The sequence below is a fragment of the Raphanus sativus genome, chromosome 3 (assembly GCF_000801105.2).
Source record: "Raphanus sativus cultivar WK10039 chromosome 3, ASM80110v3, whole genome shotgun sequence".
Classification (NCBI taxonomy): domain Eukaryota; kingdom Viridiplantae; phylum Streptophyta; class Magnoliopsida; order Brassicales; family Brassicaceae; genus Raphanus; species Raphanus sativus.
In genome coordinates this window covers 7,839,556-7,858,539 of record NC_079513.1, presented here as the reverse complement: position 1 = coordinate 7,858,539, position 18,984 = coordinate 7,839,556, and the positions used below count along the sequence as shown (strand labels likewise).

Below are 18,984 nucleotides of genomic sequence, written 5' to 3'. Positions count from 1 at the left end.
AATAATATCCGCGTAGCGCGTATTAGTATCTAGTGTTAATTAAAAAAAATAAAAATTAATATCATAACATCCAAAAATATCCTATCAATAAAATTTACTAAAATATATGATAGATGCTACTATGTATAAAATTTACTAAAATAACAAAAGTAATATTATTTAAACAAAAAATTGTTTTTACTAAATCCCGAAAGTACTAAAATGATATATGTTAAAATATATTTAAAAACAATACATGTAAATATTAATTATCTTAAATATAAATATTTTATATAATATAATTAAATAAATTTTTAAAATGTATTGTATGCAAACTGTATTGTATGCAAAATGTATAAATTAAAGAAAACAACATATTTTGGAGGAGGTTCTCTATTTGATTATTTCAGATTGTTATTTATTTTACATAACTCGAAAATATATTCTTAAGTAATAAAAATAAGAACAAATTAAAATATATTAAACAAATCACTATATATTAATAATCCTGAATAAAAAAATATAAACAGTACTATTATAGAGTTCCACAATGTATAACAGTGAAATAGAAGTTGTATATCTAAACCATTGTAATAATATCCAATACACTTGTAAATTGAAAAATATCCGCAGGGACGTGCGGATCAAAATCTAGTATAAATATTAAAAAAACACATAATGCGATACTTATATACATTAGACATTAATTAATCCAATGAATTAATATCTGCTAGCTATATTATTTACATCTGAGACTACTAATAATACTTCAAATATAAGTTTGTGTTTATTATATTTACTCAACACATCATAGTTAAAAACTATATTAAATAATTTTTATACTTTAAAATTTTAAATAATAACTTATTTAGTTTTTTTAAATAATAACTTATTCACAAAAATCCGTATTTTTGAAATGTACAGAAATATAATGGGAAAATAGATTTGGGCATTCATATTTTCGGGTTGTAGGGTACCGATTGGTTCCTTTCAGATCCGATTTCTTCGAGTCCTAGACATTTGAATCCAACTAAGTGTTTTGAAAAAGTCAGTTTGGATTTGCATCGGTTTCTTTTGCATCTTAGTCGATTCGAGTCCATAATTCAAGTACCTGTAAAATACACGTAATTTGGATATGTAATGGTTCCTGGTAATTCAAGTATTTAGGAAAAAAATCAAAATACTCAGAAAACATGAAAAGCCAAAACACAAAATACCTGAAAATCTAAATAAATATCTGAAAATATTCAAATATCTAAAATACCCAAAATTTCACTTGAGGAACCAGTAGTATCCAAAGTTTTATTCGAATAAATGAAATATAATTTTAGATTTACTGAAACCAGAAACTATAACCAAAAACCCAAAACATTTTGGGTACTTTGGGTATCCGGACTCGGACAGAGAAATGATCCCCAAGAAAACCGCAATAGGAACTTTGCTCAATCCGAGATCCGAACCTATATTTTGTGTCGGTTTCAGTTCATTTTTTGGGTCCGGATAAATTGCATATGCTTAAGAGAGCGTTACATAATAATGCACACGTTAACAATTTTTTTGTATAAAAATATTGCAGGATTTACAAATATAACCAATTTTAACAGTTAGGGATTTTTATTTGTTTATTTAATTGAAATCGATTCTAAAAAAATAGGTTACTGTACCAAGTTAATATAATTTTTATACTTATTTCATAAAGAATTTCTAATTTAATATAATATAGACTATAATTATAAATTTAATATAGAATATATTTTAATTAACATTAATTAATAACAGTATTATATTACTAATCACGAAATTTATTGATGCATTATTTTATAAAATATTTAAAATTTTGGTAAGATCTTGTTAGATTTTTTCCACAGATTTTGTTATAGATAAAAATAAAATAAAATTTATAGTTAAATTGATTTTTTATTAAAATATTTATTAATTATGAAGATATTTTAAATAATATATAAATAATCCAATATGTCATATTAGATTTTTTTTGGTACTTCTCATTTAAAAGAGAACTAGACTTTGATCCACGCGTCATGCAGATGTTGCTATTTGTTTTTCATGTCACTTTTTGGTCTAAATGTCACTATTATATATCATATATGTGTCATCATATTTTATACGTACCATCATATAAATAATCATATAATTAATAATATTTTATACATACCATCATATATATAATCACATATATATTTTTAAAAACTTAATGTGAAATATAAAAAAATGTTTTTAACTTTGTTTTATGATTATTTTAGACATAAGATGTTTTTAGGTAATTAAACGGGATGTTTTTCATATATTTTGAAATTTTTCCGGATATATAGTTTCTCATAATATAATGGACTTCCAATTTTTTTTTAATAATTTAAACTCATTTTTCCTTATTATACTGTTATCCATGTTTCCAAACAAATCCTAAATGTACTTCACTTTTAATAAAATTGATATAAGAACAATAATTTAGGTTGGTGTTTGAAATTAGGTTTTATATTGTATTTTCTTATATATATTTGAAGACATTTTTATAATGGTTTTTTTTTGAACACATCATTTTTTATAATGGTTATTGAAAAATATTTTAGTAAAAATCATTTTTGAATATGTATATTTTTGAATCAGTTTTTGATATAAATCAATTGTAAATTATTATTTTCATTTGAGATATGTAGATAAAGTTTAAATTTTTGTTTTATGATTATTTTATACAAAGTATTTTTAGGTAATTAGATTCAGTTTTTCATATATTTAAAAGCTAGTTTAGATAGATAGTTTCTCTTAATATAATGGACTTCCAATTTTTTTAATAATATAAACTTATTAATTTTTTATATACTGTTATCAATGTTCTCAAACAATATTATATTCTTTTTCTATTTGCTATCAATATTTCCAAACAATTTTCAAAAATATTTCAGTTTTAGTAATGTAGATATAATCCCTCCGTTTCAATATATATGAAGTTTAGAGAATTTTTTTGATTCATAATAGATGATGTTTGCATAATTATAAATAGTTTTAACTTTATCAAAATTTTTGTAACTAATTATATTTTTATCATATTTATTTGTAATTAAATAAACTAGTTTTATATTATATTTTATTGATATTTTTAATAAAAAATATTTTTTTTAATATTTGTGCATTAGAATAAAAGATCATACGAAATGGACGAGAGCATGAGAGAAGATTAGTTACAAATCGTCGGAATATAATTAATATTTTTGCTTTTTTTTTGTCTTCATTCTTATTTTTGACTCGTGTCCGTACGTTACTTTGTTCACGTTAACTAATTTTGGTCATAAATCTTAAAAAAATGCAACCGTGGAGGTTCTGAATTTTCATAGGTCCACATATTAGACATGATCATAGAAAATGTGCAAGTAACGTGTACACATTGTCTTTACTGCTTTGTTACTTCTTGTTATGAAACAACACCATTCCACACGGTTTGTGTTGGATTTGCAATGGAGTCGTGTGCTAATGATTATCATTTTTAATTAGTATTAATTGCAGTTTACATACTACTTTATTTATTATTATTTTTTTGTCTACGGATCCTATTCCTAGTCCTGGCATTAGTTGCAAAAAGTGATATAAGATTGCTTAAGAAAGACGGTAACAACGATATAATTTACAATATTTCTTTTTCATTAAATAATTTTACAATCTCTTAGTCCAATTAACAAGATTTGTTGAAAAATTAGTCTATGTCTGCAACGAAATTAGCTAACAAACTTTTAACTCTTTGAAACTTCTATTTAATTAATTTATCATTTAAGTCAACTATTATTATTATTATTATTATTATTATTATTATTTGTTTCCAACTATTAAGACATTGTTGTGGATCGTGTATAAGATTTCTTTAAATATGAGTAATTGCAAATAAATACTTTTTGACAATTTCTTTCCATTTTTGAACACTTGGAAATAAATACTCTTTGACAATTCCTTTCCAATTTTCATTTAAATTAACAATTTCTTTCCATTAGTTTGCGAATACCAGCATTTAGTTACAAAAAATCTCTACGTTCCTTCTACTACTTTTTGTCAATTGAATTTATACTGCTCTAGGATAAAGTTATTAATATAAGAATCCACAAAATTATGATTAAGTATATTAAGAAGATATATTGAAAAACAGTTCGCAATCAAGTTCTTAAACTGTACATGGGGCCATTATCCAATTATCCAGGAGATATTTTTTTTCAAAACCTTTTGTCCACAAGTCACAACTACACAAATCAAACAAGCCTCTCACTATTCACATTCTGTTGAAAAAGTCCCCCCAATTTTTCCAAAAATTCTTTTTTTTTTAATCGATCAAATATTCTTCGTCTTGATCGTCTCTGACAAAACAATTATCCCGATTTTATTATAGTTTCCCATATTATTTTGCTTCTCTTGATCCAGTTCCTTGTAAGATTCAACCCTCTCATCCTTCTCCTGCATCAAAATTCAGAGTAATCGTTTTGTTAATTTTTATTTTAATGAAATAATTGTAATGCAGAATTGTGATCCTTCTAGTGGATTTAACAAGCAAACAAAAATTCTTCATATTGGGTTTTTAAGATGTGAATATATATATTCTTTAATCAGTTAGCCGATTAATGAGAGAGAAAGGGTAGGTGAAAAAGTAGTTAGGATTGTTCAGTTGTACAAGGAACCACAACGATGTGTTTGTGTTTCAGGAATAATGTCTGAGGAAATCTTCATGGGTAATGGTGAAGATGTAAAGCCTTCTGCCACTAAAGTAAGCCTTTTAATTTGGACTTCGCTTAATCTTGTGGAATCTGTCATAGTTAGTTCTTAGACTCCTCAAGTATGTGATCTGCATCAGACAAAGTTTTTTAGTTACATTCATATCTGAGTTTGATTGTTTGGAGATATTTTCTTGTTGAGAAAGGATGCTTATGACCTAAGACTGGACAACCAGTAGGATATTGTAAACTTATCACTTTGCTTTCCTAAATGAATTTTGTTTTTGGTAACTTTATTGTTTGCCACACTTATGCCAATCAGCAGGTTGATCCGGCAGTACCTGCATCTTTGACATGGCAAAGAAAGATAGACAGTGACGTAAAGGCTCCCCGGGAATTCTCTCTGACTGCTAAAGAGATTCTCCAGATGGTACCTATGATTTGTAAAACGTTTCTATTCGGTTGATAAATGTAGAAAACATTTGTGATGCAAATTAGAATTATCTGAAAATTGTGAAACCTGCAACCGCATAATGTGCTCTTTACAAATGTTTCGTTTCTATAGGCTCCTGTTGGCATTCGGTTATGGTTTCTTTGCAGAGAAGAAGCTGCAAAGGGAAGGGTAAAACAAATTGGTCATCTCCATAAATGCATTTTTTTTTTTGGTGTGTACATATTGTAACAATCTTATTTAATTACAGTTGGCCTTCATAGATCCATTTTCTAAGCACTCTGTAACGTCTTCCCATGGTGTTCCACTTGGAGGTATTGGGTATGTTTTCCTCTTTTTTTTTTATCACTCATTTTGAACGTATTTGGTCAATCTTCCTGATCACAATTGTAGCATTTCTATATCTATTACTTTATTCATCTTTTAGTATTTACCCTTTATTTTATCTATGATTACATTGCAGTTCTGGTAGCATAGGAAGAAGTTTTAAAGGTGAGTTCCAGCGATGGCAGCTATTCCCTCCAAAATGTGAAGATGAACCAGTTCTTGCAAATGAGTTCTCAGTAAGTTACAAATTATATAGACTTTGCAGGAGAAAACTAGTAGAAGATAAATAGTTGCTGGATGCATATATGATGATGATTGATACCAGCAACATCTGGGACATTCAGTGTATCTTTACTAAATGGGTTGAATTTGGCTGATGCAGGCTTTTGTTTCCCGGGCCAATGGTAAAAAATACTCCAGCGTGTTATGTCCTAGGAACCCAAAGCTGGCAAAGTAAAGCTATTATATAGTCTTGTTGGCTTGCAGATAATATTCTTTTTCTCAGATGACTCAAATTGTTTATTATATATTCGTAACAGACAAGAGTCGGAATCTGGAATTAGTTCATGGGACTGGAATCTGAAAGGAGACAAGTCTACATATCATGCTTTATATCCGAGATCTTGGACGATATATGAGGGTAATATATGCTTTATGTAATATAGTTTCACACTATTGCTGCGTATGTTGTATGAGGCTAAAAATTTAAAGTATTTGATGGATGTATAGGTGAACCTGATCCAGAGCTTAGAATTGTTTGTCGTCAAATTTCACCTTTTATACCTCACAACTACAAAGAAAGCAGTTTTCCTGTGTCCGTTTTCACTTTCACCGTATGTCTACTTCTTTTTCTTCTTTGTTATCGGCATTTTTTATGATGTAGAGCTACCATATATATTACTGATGAGTTTGGACTTTCGACCCATAATCATCAGATTCATAATCTCGGAGAAACTACTGCGGATGCGACATTGCTCTTTACTTGGGCGGTGAGATAAGCTTTTGAATGCATTCGTTTTGTTTGGCTTTAGTGTTTTTTTTACCTTTCCAGTCATGATAAATCTTTCCTTGGTTTAGAATTCGGTTGGAGGAGATTCAGAGTTCTCAGGTGGCCACTACAACTCCAAGATAATGTACAAATAAGATCCTTTTTATTCCTGTACTCACCCTTCTTATATTGTGGCTTTTACACTTCAACTCTGTGTCTACTGTGTTTATACTAACTCAATGTTGATGATTATGATAAGGATGAATGATGGAGTCAAGGGTGTTCTCTTACACCATAAGTAAGTTCTTCCATTTTCTATGTGTATAAATCATATTACTACAATTTTTTTGGTTGTTAAATTATTAGGCAGGCTCTGAATACTTCAACCTTGGTGATCTGCATTTTTTCTCTGATTACAGAACAGCAAACGGATTACCATCATTGTCATATGCAATTTCAGCTCAGGAGACGGATGGTGTAAGTGTCTCAGTCTGCCCTTTCTTCACAGTATCTGGAAAGCAAAATGGAATCACAGCAAAAGATATGTGGAATATTATCAAAGAGGTTGTTGGCATATTCTTACATTATTCTTGCATATAATTTGTATGATTTATTAACAAGGTGATATTTTGTAACAGCATGGTTCTTTTGATCACCTTGATGCTTCTGAGGCGTCGATGCAATCAGAACATGGGTCATCGATCGGGGCAGCAGTAGCTGCTTCTGCGACAGTCTTACCGGGAGAGTCACGCATTATCACATTTTCTTTGGCTTGGGACTGCCCTGAAGTGCAGTTTCCTAGTGGTAAAATATATTCAAGGTAAAGAGTTTCTAACGTAATTTTACCTAATGGTGATCATGGCCTTCTAAACAGAGTTCTTTCTTTCAGGCGTTACACAAAGTTTTATGGCACTGATGGCAATGCTGCAGCACAAATTGCTTATGATGCTATTCTTGGTAATATTCCTATAATATAATATTATTCTTTGAGAATGAAGCTTACACTGACAATCTTATATGGAACAGGACATAGTCAATGGGAGTCTTGGATAGAAGACTGGCAGAGACCAATACTTGAGGATAAAAGGCTGCCTGCTTGGTACCCTATCACTCTCTTCAATGAGCTTTATTATCTTAATTCTGGAGGAACTCTTTGGACAGGTATGATACTATTTTTACTTTCAGCATGGCATTGTCACGCAATGTTCTCATGTAACTGTTCTGTGCAGATGGATCATCTCCATTACACAGCTTGGCAGGAGCCAGAGAAAAGAAGTTCTCACTTGATAAATCTCAATCCAGTCTTAAGAACATTATAGATGTACCACAGCAACAGAACGACACAGCTGTCTCGGTTCTTGAAAAAATGGCTTCTACACTTGAGCAACTTCATGCATCAACAGCATCAAACTCTGCATTTGGCACAAAGTTACTAGAAGAAGGAGAAGAGAACATTGGGCACTTTCTCTACCTAGAAGGAATCGAATACCGTATGTGGAACACCTACGATGTTCATTTCTACGCGTCTTTCGCACTGGTGATGCTTTTTCCAAAACTAGAACTTAGTATCCAGAGAGACTTTGCTGCTGCGGTCATGCTACACGATCCCACCAAAGTGAAAACTCTTAGTGAAGGACAATGGGTCCAGAGGAAGGTTCTTGGTGCAGTTCCTCATGACTTAGGCATCAACGATCCTTGGTTTGAGGTTAATGGATACAATCTTCACAATACCGATCGGTGGAAAGATTTAAACCCCAAATTCGTCCTCCAGGTGTACAGAGACGTAGTTGCTACAGGAGACAAAAAGTTTGCGTTAGCGGTATGGCCATCAGTGTATGTTGCAATGGCGTATATGGCTCAGTTTGACAAAGATGGTGATGGAATGATTGAGAACGAAGGGTTTCCTGATCAGACGTACGATACATGGTCCGCTTCTGGTGTTAGCGCCTACTGTGGCGGACTTTGGGTGGCTGCATTGCAAGCTGCATCCGCACTGGCGCGTGAAGTTGGTGACAAGAACTCTCAGGACTATTTTTGGTCAAAGTTTCAGAAGGCAAAGGTTGTGTACGAGAAGAAGTTATGGAATGGATCATATTTTAGTTATGATAACAGTGGAAGTCAATATAGCTCATCTATACAAGCCGATCAACTAGCTGGACAATGGTTTGTTCCCCCTTCTTTTGTATAAGATTTTTTTAATTGTTTTTTTGTATTTTTTTTCTGTCAACTTTGGTCACTTTGGACCGAAATCCTCAAACTGAGGTAAGGAGGGGTCGGACCCCTAACGCCAGGGTCCGAAGGCAGAGCTCAGTTGCCATTTGGCTACGAACGACCCAGCAATTGTTTTTTGTATAATAATTTATTTTAATTAGCAAATAATATGGTGTAATGTAATGATCACACAAGTGCAGGTACGCTAGAGCCTCCGGTCTTATGCCTATTGTAGATGAAGACAAGGCTAGAAAGGCTTTGGAGAAAGTTTTCAACTTCAATGTGATGAAGATTAAAGATGGAAAACGTGGGGCCGTAAACGGGATGCACCCTGATGGGAAAGTTGATACAGCATCTATGCAATCACGAGAGATATGGTCTGGTGTGACTTACGCGCTGTCTGCAACAATGATCCAAGAAGGTCTGGTTGACAAGGCGTTTCAGACTGCTAGTGGGGTATATGAAGCTGCCTGGTCAGAAACCGGACTGGGGTAAGCTTTACACTCTCAAGCATTATACATATACGCCTTCAAGTGTTTGATACTGTTTCTATGTGTTTGAACAGTTACTCGTTTCAGACTCCTGAAGCTTGGAACACGAATGATCAGTATAGATCACTGACTTACATGCGTCCCCTTGCCATATGGGCTATGCAATGGGCGCTGACTAGAACCAGTAACAAACAGAAACAATTTGGTCTGGAACCTGAAGTAGAACCAGAGCCTAGTTCCCTAATGAAACACGATATCGGTTTCTCCAGGGTTTCTAGGCTTCTTAACCTACCAAATCAAGCATCAGCGAAAGGCACAGTTCAGACTTTGTTCGAGTATGCTTGCAGGAGAATGATGTCATAGATTCATTCTGCAGTTATCATGCAAACATTGTTTCCAAAACTTAATTTGTTTTTCACATGTTCTTGTTGTATTGTAAATAATGCAACCTATAGGGCTTACTACGCAACAGATTTATCCCCTGATGTGAAAAACTGACTAAATTTAGTTGTAGCAACAACCATACACTTTGCGGACAGCTTTCTCATACGTAAGAGAAATTATAGAAATCTTCCAACCAATCATCATGTATCACCACTATTCTCATAGGCCCTTTTTAATATATATTCTAATAAAATAAAAAAAGACTTATTAATAAATGTTATGTCTAACTATTTATTTTTTTATTATCTAAAATGCCACTTATTATTCTTTTATATAAAAATATGTAATTTTATTTAAACACTAACCACTATGTTATGGCTATTATCAACAAGTAAGAAAAAAAATTAACCATACATTAATATACCTATATAATCCTACGTTTGTCTGTAAATATACACTGACCACTAACGTTAGGATAAACTTACATTATATAACAGTATATAATTTTTTTTAACATATAAGAAAAAAATACAGAAAATATTACATATTTACAGAAAAAAAAAAACAAATTACAAACTCTTATGCTCACGGATCAAGATCTAGAACAGACAAATATAATTACAAAGAAATGGGTATACATACATATGATTACAAAGAACTTAGCGTATGCTGGATCAAATTTCGAATTATTATTATTTTATAAAATAAATTTAATTTGAGACTTATACAAAAATATGATTACGGAAAAAACACAGATATCACTACAAGAAAACATGGACGTAACGACTGCACATATCGTCGTTATGTCATCGTAATTCTCGATTAATGACGAACTAACAACGATTCACAATTCGTCGTAATTCACCCGTCGTAAAAATTATTCGACGTACAATCGTCGTAACATTTGTGACAAATATATATCGTTGTCCATTCGTCGTAAACCTATTCGTCGTAAAGTCGATGTAGAATGATGTACAAAATCGATGTAATATCGAGGTAAAACATTGACGTACTTTAGAGGTTGAACGGAAGTAAATTGTTCGTCGTAAAGTCGATGTAGATCGGATGTAGGAAATCGACTTAATATCTAGGTAAAGCATTGACGTACTTTAGAGGTTAAGCTGAAGTAAAACGTACGACTAATTTAAGACTATTTCGACGTAAGGCAGTCGTGACTATCTCGACGTAAGGCAGTCGTAACTGTTACGTTATGTTCATGACTAGATTACATCGATTTTTAATATTTTTTAAAAATACGAAAAATTAATAAAATTAAAAAATTATTATTAATAATTGATTTAATACGAAATATTTCATTAAAAATATAATATATTAAAAATATTTTAATATCCAAAAAAATATGCATACAAACCGAAAATGAAAATTAACCTATACTAAGGAAGGTTAAGATCATCCCGGAGCTCGGAACTACAGAGATCAGCTTATATATCTAAATCCGCTTGCTCTTCGGGAGTGGGGTTGTGGCGCGAACGTACAGACCACCATATCCACGCAATATCCGGGTTTGATTCTGCCATGAGCTCGAAGACGCTAGTGAAAAGCTGTTTATCAGACCGCAGCTCTGTAATGACCTCTTTGGCAGCCATCAAATCTTCTTTGACAGCCGTCAAATCTTCTTTGACAGCCGTCAAATCTTCTTTGACAGCCGTCAAATCTGTCCGGAGCTGAACATGTTCCTCCTGCCTTGTAGCAGCGTTACCCTAGGAAAAAATAAAATTTACCTTTCAAATGAATCCATCTCATCGCAGTTAAGGAGTATATATGTGTGTGCACTGTGAGCGTCTTATGTACTCGACCACTAAACTTCTCTCAGTTTTCCAACTAAACGTCTAATCTGACAGAATATGTCTGGAATACCTGGCACAGTATATGTCGGCATCACACCACCGTCATCATATCGGCCTGCCGTCCTTTTCCGAGTCTGGACTCGTGAAATGAGATGTTTCCTCATTCAAACTTCTAGCAACTATTGAACTTTCGATCCTTGCAAGATTTTTTGGCTTTTCCTTTCAAATGTTTCACGGATATCTCATAAGGATATATCCATCCGTTATGAAAAGGTCCACGCAGCAATGTCTCATACGGGAGGTGGACAACAAGATGTTCCATCACATAAAAAAATGATGGAGGAAAAATTTTCTCCAAATTGCACATTAAGATGGGGATATTCTCATCAAGTTGTCTGATGATATCTTCATTTAACGTACGTGTGCTAATATCTCTAGAAAATGCTCCAATGCCTACAAATAATGTACAAACCAACGTAAGATACTATTTGTAACTTTTTTCCAACAAAAAAAAGAAGTAATAATAACTTTATTTGTTACGTGCAAGTGCTTCATGAACATGTTTTGGTAGTAACTCCGCAAATGCAAATTGTAAGAGTCATTGCATAAATACATGACAGTCATTACTCTTCATCCCTAAAAACTTTTGTCCCTGCTCAACACATCTCGACATATTTGATAGGTACCCATCAGAAAACTTCACATCTAATGCCATCCACTTGAACAATGCCGCCATCGCTTTTGTTGATAATCTGAAAAATGGGAACCAGAATTTGCCCATTGTCTTTAATATGCAGCGCACTCCTAGCACATAATACAGGCAAGTCCAACTTTGAGTTCTTGTTATCTTTTGTCCTCCCGGGGACGTTCAGTAATGTATTGATGACGTTGTCAAAGAAGTTCTTCTCTATATGCATCACATCAAGATTGTGTAGCAGAAGTAGATCCGTCCAAATTGGAAGTTCCATTATGGAAGTTCCCAGAATATATATACTCTTCTTGTGCCAATTATGTTGTGTCCCGTAGCCATCAGGCATATTTACTAGAGTATGCCAATTACCCCCTTTCAGACTATTTCAGTACACCATAATAATCCATATCCTTCTCGATTTCCTCTCCAGATAAATATGGTGGAGCGGTGTCCCGTACAACTCTTTTTGCCCGAAACAAGGTCTTGTTCCTTCTGTACGGATGGTTAATGGGAAGAAATCTTTGATGACAATCAAACAAAGACATTTTCCTACAATTTTTCAGCTGAAATGCGTATGTGCTTCCTATACAATATGGAAAACTAGCCTCCCATGCGTCGTCCACCCTGATAACATCTCATATGCAAGAAAGTCACTGATGGTCCACAAAAGAACTGCTCGTATTGTAAAGTTTTTTTCTCGTTGAGCAATCATATGTCTCCACCCCTGTTGACCATAATTCCTTCAATTCTTTTATCAAAGGTTGTAGAAATACATCGAGGGACCTCTTCAGATGCTTAGACCCAAGTATCAATATACTCATGAAAAAGAATTCTCTTTGATTACACATCTATGGTGAAAGGTTTAAGGCGTCAAGATGACTGGCCAAAGCGAACATTGTCTTCCAGACATTCCAAAAGGACTAAAGCCGTCTGTGTACAACCCAATATAAACATTGCGAGGGTTGCTTGCAAAATTACGGTGCACCTTATTCAAGTGTTTCCACACTTTTGCACCTGAGGGATGCTGAATCTCACATTCCTTCTGAGTATGTTCCGCACGCTATCTCATTGATATACCATGGATTTTACCCGTTTTTACCATGGTATACTAGTATTTTATTATATATTTAATCTGTTTTCTAGCCTGTTAGGTATGTTTTCAGGTTCAGGAGCGTTACGTGATAAAGTGATGTTTTTGGAGCATTTTGGAGTACAAGAGATGATACACCCGAGTTGACCATTCAAGACCAAGTCGGAAGTCAACATTGCGGTAAGAATCGATCGATACTCATTCAGAGTTGTCGATCGATGTAGCTGAGAAGATCCGCGTACTAGAAGATTATAATCGATCGATACACATCCAGTGTTGTCGATCGATATCGAGGACGAAATTGTTTAGCCGACTACTTCACCAAGACTTCGCCAAATTACGAGATTGCCCCTGACGAGTTTTTAACCTAATGGAAATGCTTAAATATTCCTTTTAATGTTTTTTACGGCAGACCTTCGAGAGAAGCAAGTTTTAAAGTTACCACAAAGCAGAGAGTGTGAGAGAGAGACTAGAGTTTTACATGTTTTGAGAGATTGGAGAGATTTGTTATCTCCATTTGTTATTCTACTTTCATCTATCTAGGCCATTCTTTCATCTATCTATTGTTATAAATTGCTTAGCTATGTCTGAGTAGTCTACTTGTTAGATCTAGGGTTTAAATAGGTTTGTGGTAGGCCTGGGATTTCGGGTATTCGGTTCGGTTTTGTATAGGACCCGTTTGGGTCCGGATATTTCGGTTATTTAGAAATTATATCCAATGAGTACTTGGAAGACTTACGGTTCGGTTTCGGTTCGGTACCGACCGGTTTTGGGTCGGTTCGGATTTTTGATGAAAGTAACCATGTATAACCCGAAAAAATCGGTAACATTCGGTTCGGTTAAGTTTTACCCAAAATCATAGTCAATATCCGAAATAATTTTTATTTTATTCATTGTATTTTTATTTTTTTATGAAAATAAATGAAAATCCTATATATACTACTAATATGTATGTAAGTACAGAGAAGTTGAACTAGTCTAATGGTATTACCCTTGAGACTTCACCCTAAACAACTCAGGTTCGACTCTCAGCGTTTACAATGTAAACATAAATAACAAAATAAAATAGATATATCTAATCTATTAAAACTAAAGTACAAATTCAAAATAACTCAGATTTTTCCTAAAGAATTACAACTAAATACCATTTCTTTTTTTATTCTTAGTCATAAATATTTTTAATAAATAAAATTATAAAATACATAATAAATATTGTTTCCTTAAAAAATCTTATCTGTTACACAAGATTACCTAATATTTAGCTAACATAAAAGATTTGCTATTTCCTAAACAAATATAAATCATAAAAACAAAAATCTGCGACAAAATTATCTTGTAGGATATGTTGTTCAAGATCTTAATTTTTGGTAAATAATACTTACTTTAATTTTGGGATGATCTTTCTGATTTTTATACTATGAATCGGTTTGAAATGTATGTTTTCCAAAATATTGATTCGAATACGAATTAAAAATGTTAAATGTTTATCAAAATATTTAGAAATGTGTCTTTAATATTTTCATTCAACCAAAATAATAAACAGATGTACTACTATTAACGATTTAAAAAAATATTTTCAATCCCTTTATTTTCAAATCATATGTAATTTGGAGATGAAAGAAAATGAAGACCCGACAAAAACAAAAAAATATTTAGAAACAAAATTGTGATAAATCTTTCTTATATGGTTTTGATATTTATGATATTTTATCTAAAATCATTTTTTTCAACTGAGTAGTTTAAATATGTAAACATAGCAAAAGAATTTTGAAATTAAATTTAAAAATAGTAGTATCAGTAAGAGACATAAAATAGATATCCTAAAATGAGAAACTCTAATGTGATATTGATCAATAAACACCAAAATTCTGTTTTTGAAGTTAATAAAAGGAGGACAAAACATAAATGATGGGGGACCAAAAGCCCTAAGTCTAGCACTCTTCATTTCATTGAAACACCCATCATATTATTAGTTAGAACAACTATCTTACTCATTTTAGGAATTGTTATTTACATTTTCATTATTAAAACCAACTTCAATTAGGATTGATTAGATTTAATTGGTTCCCTAGCTCCTCGTGATTCGATCCCTAAGCACTACAGCTGTACCTCTTATTTGAGAGAGTAAGCTCTACTGGGTAATTTGAACACTATCACTCATCGCTGCTGCAGTCTTTTTAAATTGATATAATCTCTTCAGCCTATCCGTAATAGGTAAGTACTACATCCGCTTGTACGGTACACTATTCCGCCCACATACTTGCAGTTTAAATCGTGGCTTCTTGCAAAATTGACACTCAACCAATTTCGCATCTTCCCCCAGTAGATTATACAGTAATTGATGCACACATCTATCATCTCCGAAGGTAAGCCAAGACCATGAACCAGTTTCTGAATCTCATAGTAAGATTCAGCACACTGATTATCTTCAGGTAAATACTTTTTAAACAGCTCTACCCATGCATCCATACAAGCTTCAGGTAAGTTATGATCGGTTTTTATATTCATCATCAGAGCTGCCAATGACAATTTAGAATGACATTCTCTACAACCTTCATAAATTGGCTGATTAGCTGCGTCTAGCATTTCGTAGTGCCTTTTAGCATCCAAGTTAGCTTCCTCTTCTACTTCTGCAAGTACTACTGAGGTTGTTTCACGAAATGCATATGTAACCATATCATGCATTCTATCATGATCTAGTACCACATATCTTTCGGAGGGTAACTACTATCAATATTCAAATGAGTAGGTTCTTCCTTATTAACACCATTTTCAAAGCGAGTACTACTACTAGCTTCGTCATTTCTGCTAACACCCTTTCCATGGTTGAACCAAATGTAGTAATATGGAGTAAATCCTCTATTTACTAAATGTTTCCAAACCATTTCACTGCAAGCAAACTTGGTATTTTTGCACTTACGATAGGGACAGAACATTTTACCCGTTTCTTGCGTGAGAGGTATTTTCCGGTTTGGTACATGAACATCTCTGCGTTGGGAAATTCATCTATCACTACTCCCGCTAAGTTTTTGTGTGTATACATCCAACTCTGGATCTCGTAGATATTACCACCATGAGACATTTTTTTTCCTTTTTTCTTTTGAATGTTTAGAATGACAGAGCACACCATATTTATAGGAAATTTTCGAGTTTTGTAGGTGGGAATGTTACTACGCATTTACTACTACATAAAATTTACTACCAATTAACAACTATACCTACCTACAAACATTTATCATGTTCCAAAGGTCATATAATTGTCGTTATTTAGATGCTAAATATTCATTGTTTTGCAGTCGTAAATTTACATCTAGTTTACGACTAAAAACAAATATATTTCGTCATAATGAAGATGTAATATAACATCTGCCTTACGACGATTGCTTTTCGTCGTTTATTTACGTCAAGCTTCTGTCGATTGTCCTTTTCATCGTAAAGTAGAGGTAATGTCGACGTAACTTTACGACGACAATTTAGTCGTCGTAATGTCTGGTCGTTATAACCATGTTTTCTTGTAGTGTATGATTACAAAGAAAATCACAAATATAAAAATTAAATTATATAAAAAATTAAAACAAAAATATACATCCCCTTTGAAATGACGGATTAGAATCTAGTGTATCCTATTAAATTAGGAACTTTACATATTAATATATATTTAGTCCAACTATTATTTTCCTTTATTTAAAAATAAAACAAAATGTATATATCATTCTTACATAATACAAATATGAAAATTTAAATTTCTAAAAATATGTAAAACAAAAAATATACCCCCCTTTGAAGGACGGATCAGAATATAGTATTAACATTACTAAAATAGGATCTTCATATTTTCCCTTACTACTTGGCATATTACTCATTTTGCCACTGAACCTATTAACCCAAATGAATTTATTTACATTCGATGTTACTTAAAAAAAAAATTCCACTTTATGTCCTCAATTATTGGGATCCATTACCCTGAAAATCATTTTATTTATAATATTATACTTTATTGATCATAATAAAGTGGACACTAACTCCGTATACCCTTATCACTTTTCAAAAATTTCCATTTATCCCTTTATTAAAATATTATTTAATATTTATTTATTTTAAAATAGTAAATATGGGTCCATGTTGCGTAAAGACTCGAATGCCCTTAATGAAATCACTAAACTACATGATCCAACCTAAGTTACTCGACCAGCCCAATCCCAGTCGGGTCAAATCTCGGATCCTCTTAGACATAATCCCTAAACGCTGCATTTTGTTCTGTTTATCTCTCTCCCTTTTTTTTTCTACGACACTTTCTCCCTTCTCTCTCGTGAGACAAAAACGATCTCAAAAACGGCAAGCTTGATTCTCCGTTTGCTGTTTTCAAATCTCCATAACTCCCCTCCGCTTCTTTCGAGATCTGCCACCTCCTCCTCTCATGCGCCTCTGCTAACTCCAAAGATCTCATCCTTCAATCTCGTTGTTCATCTCGATTCTTCCTGTTATTAGACACAAAGTGTCCCACATCGGTAGTTGGAAGGGATCCTTAGTAATATATAAGGTGGATGGGCCACTCCTGTTATCACCAATTGGTTTTAAGTGCGAAGCCCATCTAGCTTAACATGGTATCAGAGCCCGATCCACGCAGTCCAACCCGATCCACATCAATCTGGGCCAAAGTTGGCCCATCGATCCTTGCCCGAGCATTTCGAGATTGACGCTCAAAGAGCCTTCATCTCGAGGGGCGTATCAGACAGAAAGTGTCTCACATCGGTAGTTGGAAGAGATCTTTAGTAATATATAAGGTGGATGAGCCACTCCTCTTATCACCAATTGGTTTTAAGTGTGAAGCCCATCTAGCTTAACACCTGTTCCATCGACGAGCAGAAGCAAGCTTCCATGGAGATCAGGCTCTTGTTCAAGAACAAACCTGAGAATAGCACTAAAATCACCAAAGCCAAAGCGATCAAGCCGCTCATCTCTCTGATCTCATCTTCAGATCTTCAGCTCCAGGAATACAGAGTCACGGTGATCCTGATTTCTCCCTCTGCCACGAGAACAAAGACCCAATTGCTTCTTCCGACGCCATCAAGCCGCTCGTATTTGTATTCATTGTGTTGGTTTTGAAATGCAGCTGGTTTAGTTGATCCAGTCTACTGGCGTACGCCCCAGATATTGTCTTTGACAGTATGGCTTGCTCGAGTTTACATGGAAGAATACGAAGACGATGATATCTCTTTGTTGTTGACACTTGGTACGCCTCACTTGTAGGTATCAAAATCTTTTTCTTTTAGATCATCACACCGCAAGTCTGATAGTCATAAGCCAAAAAGTGTTGTTTAATGATAAAGAAGGGATGGGAACTTTTTGGGGCATTATATTTTATATTCAAATGGATCCTTGTCCTGGACCAAAGCAGGGCCGGCTCAGTATCATCAGAGGCCCTAGGGCAAAAAAAATAAATTTTCCTATATTTTATAACTAATTTACTTTAAAAATTATTTTAAAATATTATTAAGTGTAAAATTTTAATTTTAAAAGAAAATAAACTGATTCTATCTATTTTTATTTTAAAAATAAAATAAAAATATATTTATTATTAACTTTTTATCATATATTTTATATTTTAACCAATATTATACAATATTTTTTAGAAAAATAGGCCCTTAATATTACTAAATTTTCCAGATTTTGAGTGGGCCCTAAGGCCAATGCACTGCTTGTCCCTGGTGTTGAGCCGGCACTGGACCAGAGAAGCGTTGGGAGCTTCTCGATGGTTTGTATCAATTAGGTACACTATGATGTTTTGTATAAAATGATATTATTGAGAAAAATTATTAGTATTGATTTTATTTTTGTTGCGAAGTTTGGAAAACCAA

At 33.0% G+C, this 18,984-nt stretch overlaps 1 protein-coding gene across 4 annotated transcripts; it reads left to right on the top strand.

Moving 5' to 3' along the window:
• The first annotated feature begins 4,261 nt into the window (after nt 1-4,261).
• Nucleotides 4,262-9,724, top strand: LOC108832032 (uncharacterized). Of its 4 annotated transcripts, none has more exons than XM_018605527.2 (19): nt 4,262-4,404; nt 4,677-4,738; nt 5,011-5,115; nt 5,251-5,307; nt 5,387-5,457; nt 5,600-5,699; nt 5,846-5,916; nt 6,003-6,103; nt 6,193-6,296; nt 6,399-6,452; nt 6,541-6,596; nt 6,711-6,749; nt 6,871-7,015; nt 7,090-7,271; nt 7,341-7,408; nt 7,478-7,612; nt 7,681-8,614; nt 8,863-9,153; nt 9,228-9,724. In XM_018605527.2, the coding sequence occupies exons 2-19, from the start codon at nt 4,682-4,684 to the stop codon at nt 9,514-9,516; spliced, it is 2,859 nt and encodes a 952-aa protein (XP_018461029.1). In that variant the 5' UTR covers nt 4,262-4,404; nt 4,677-4,681; the 3' UTR covers nt 9,517-9,724. The 4 variants fall into 4 exon arrangements, with proteins under 4 accessions (XP_018461029.1, XP_018461027.1, XP_018461028.1 ...); XM_018605525.2 differs by having other exon boundaries at nt 5,008-5,115; XM_018605526.2 differs by having other exon boundaries at nt 4,264-4,448.
• Nucleotides 9,725-18,984: the final 9,260 nt, after the last annotated feature.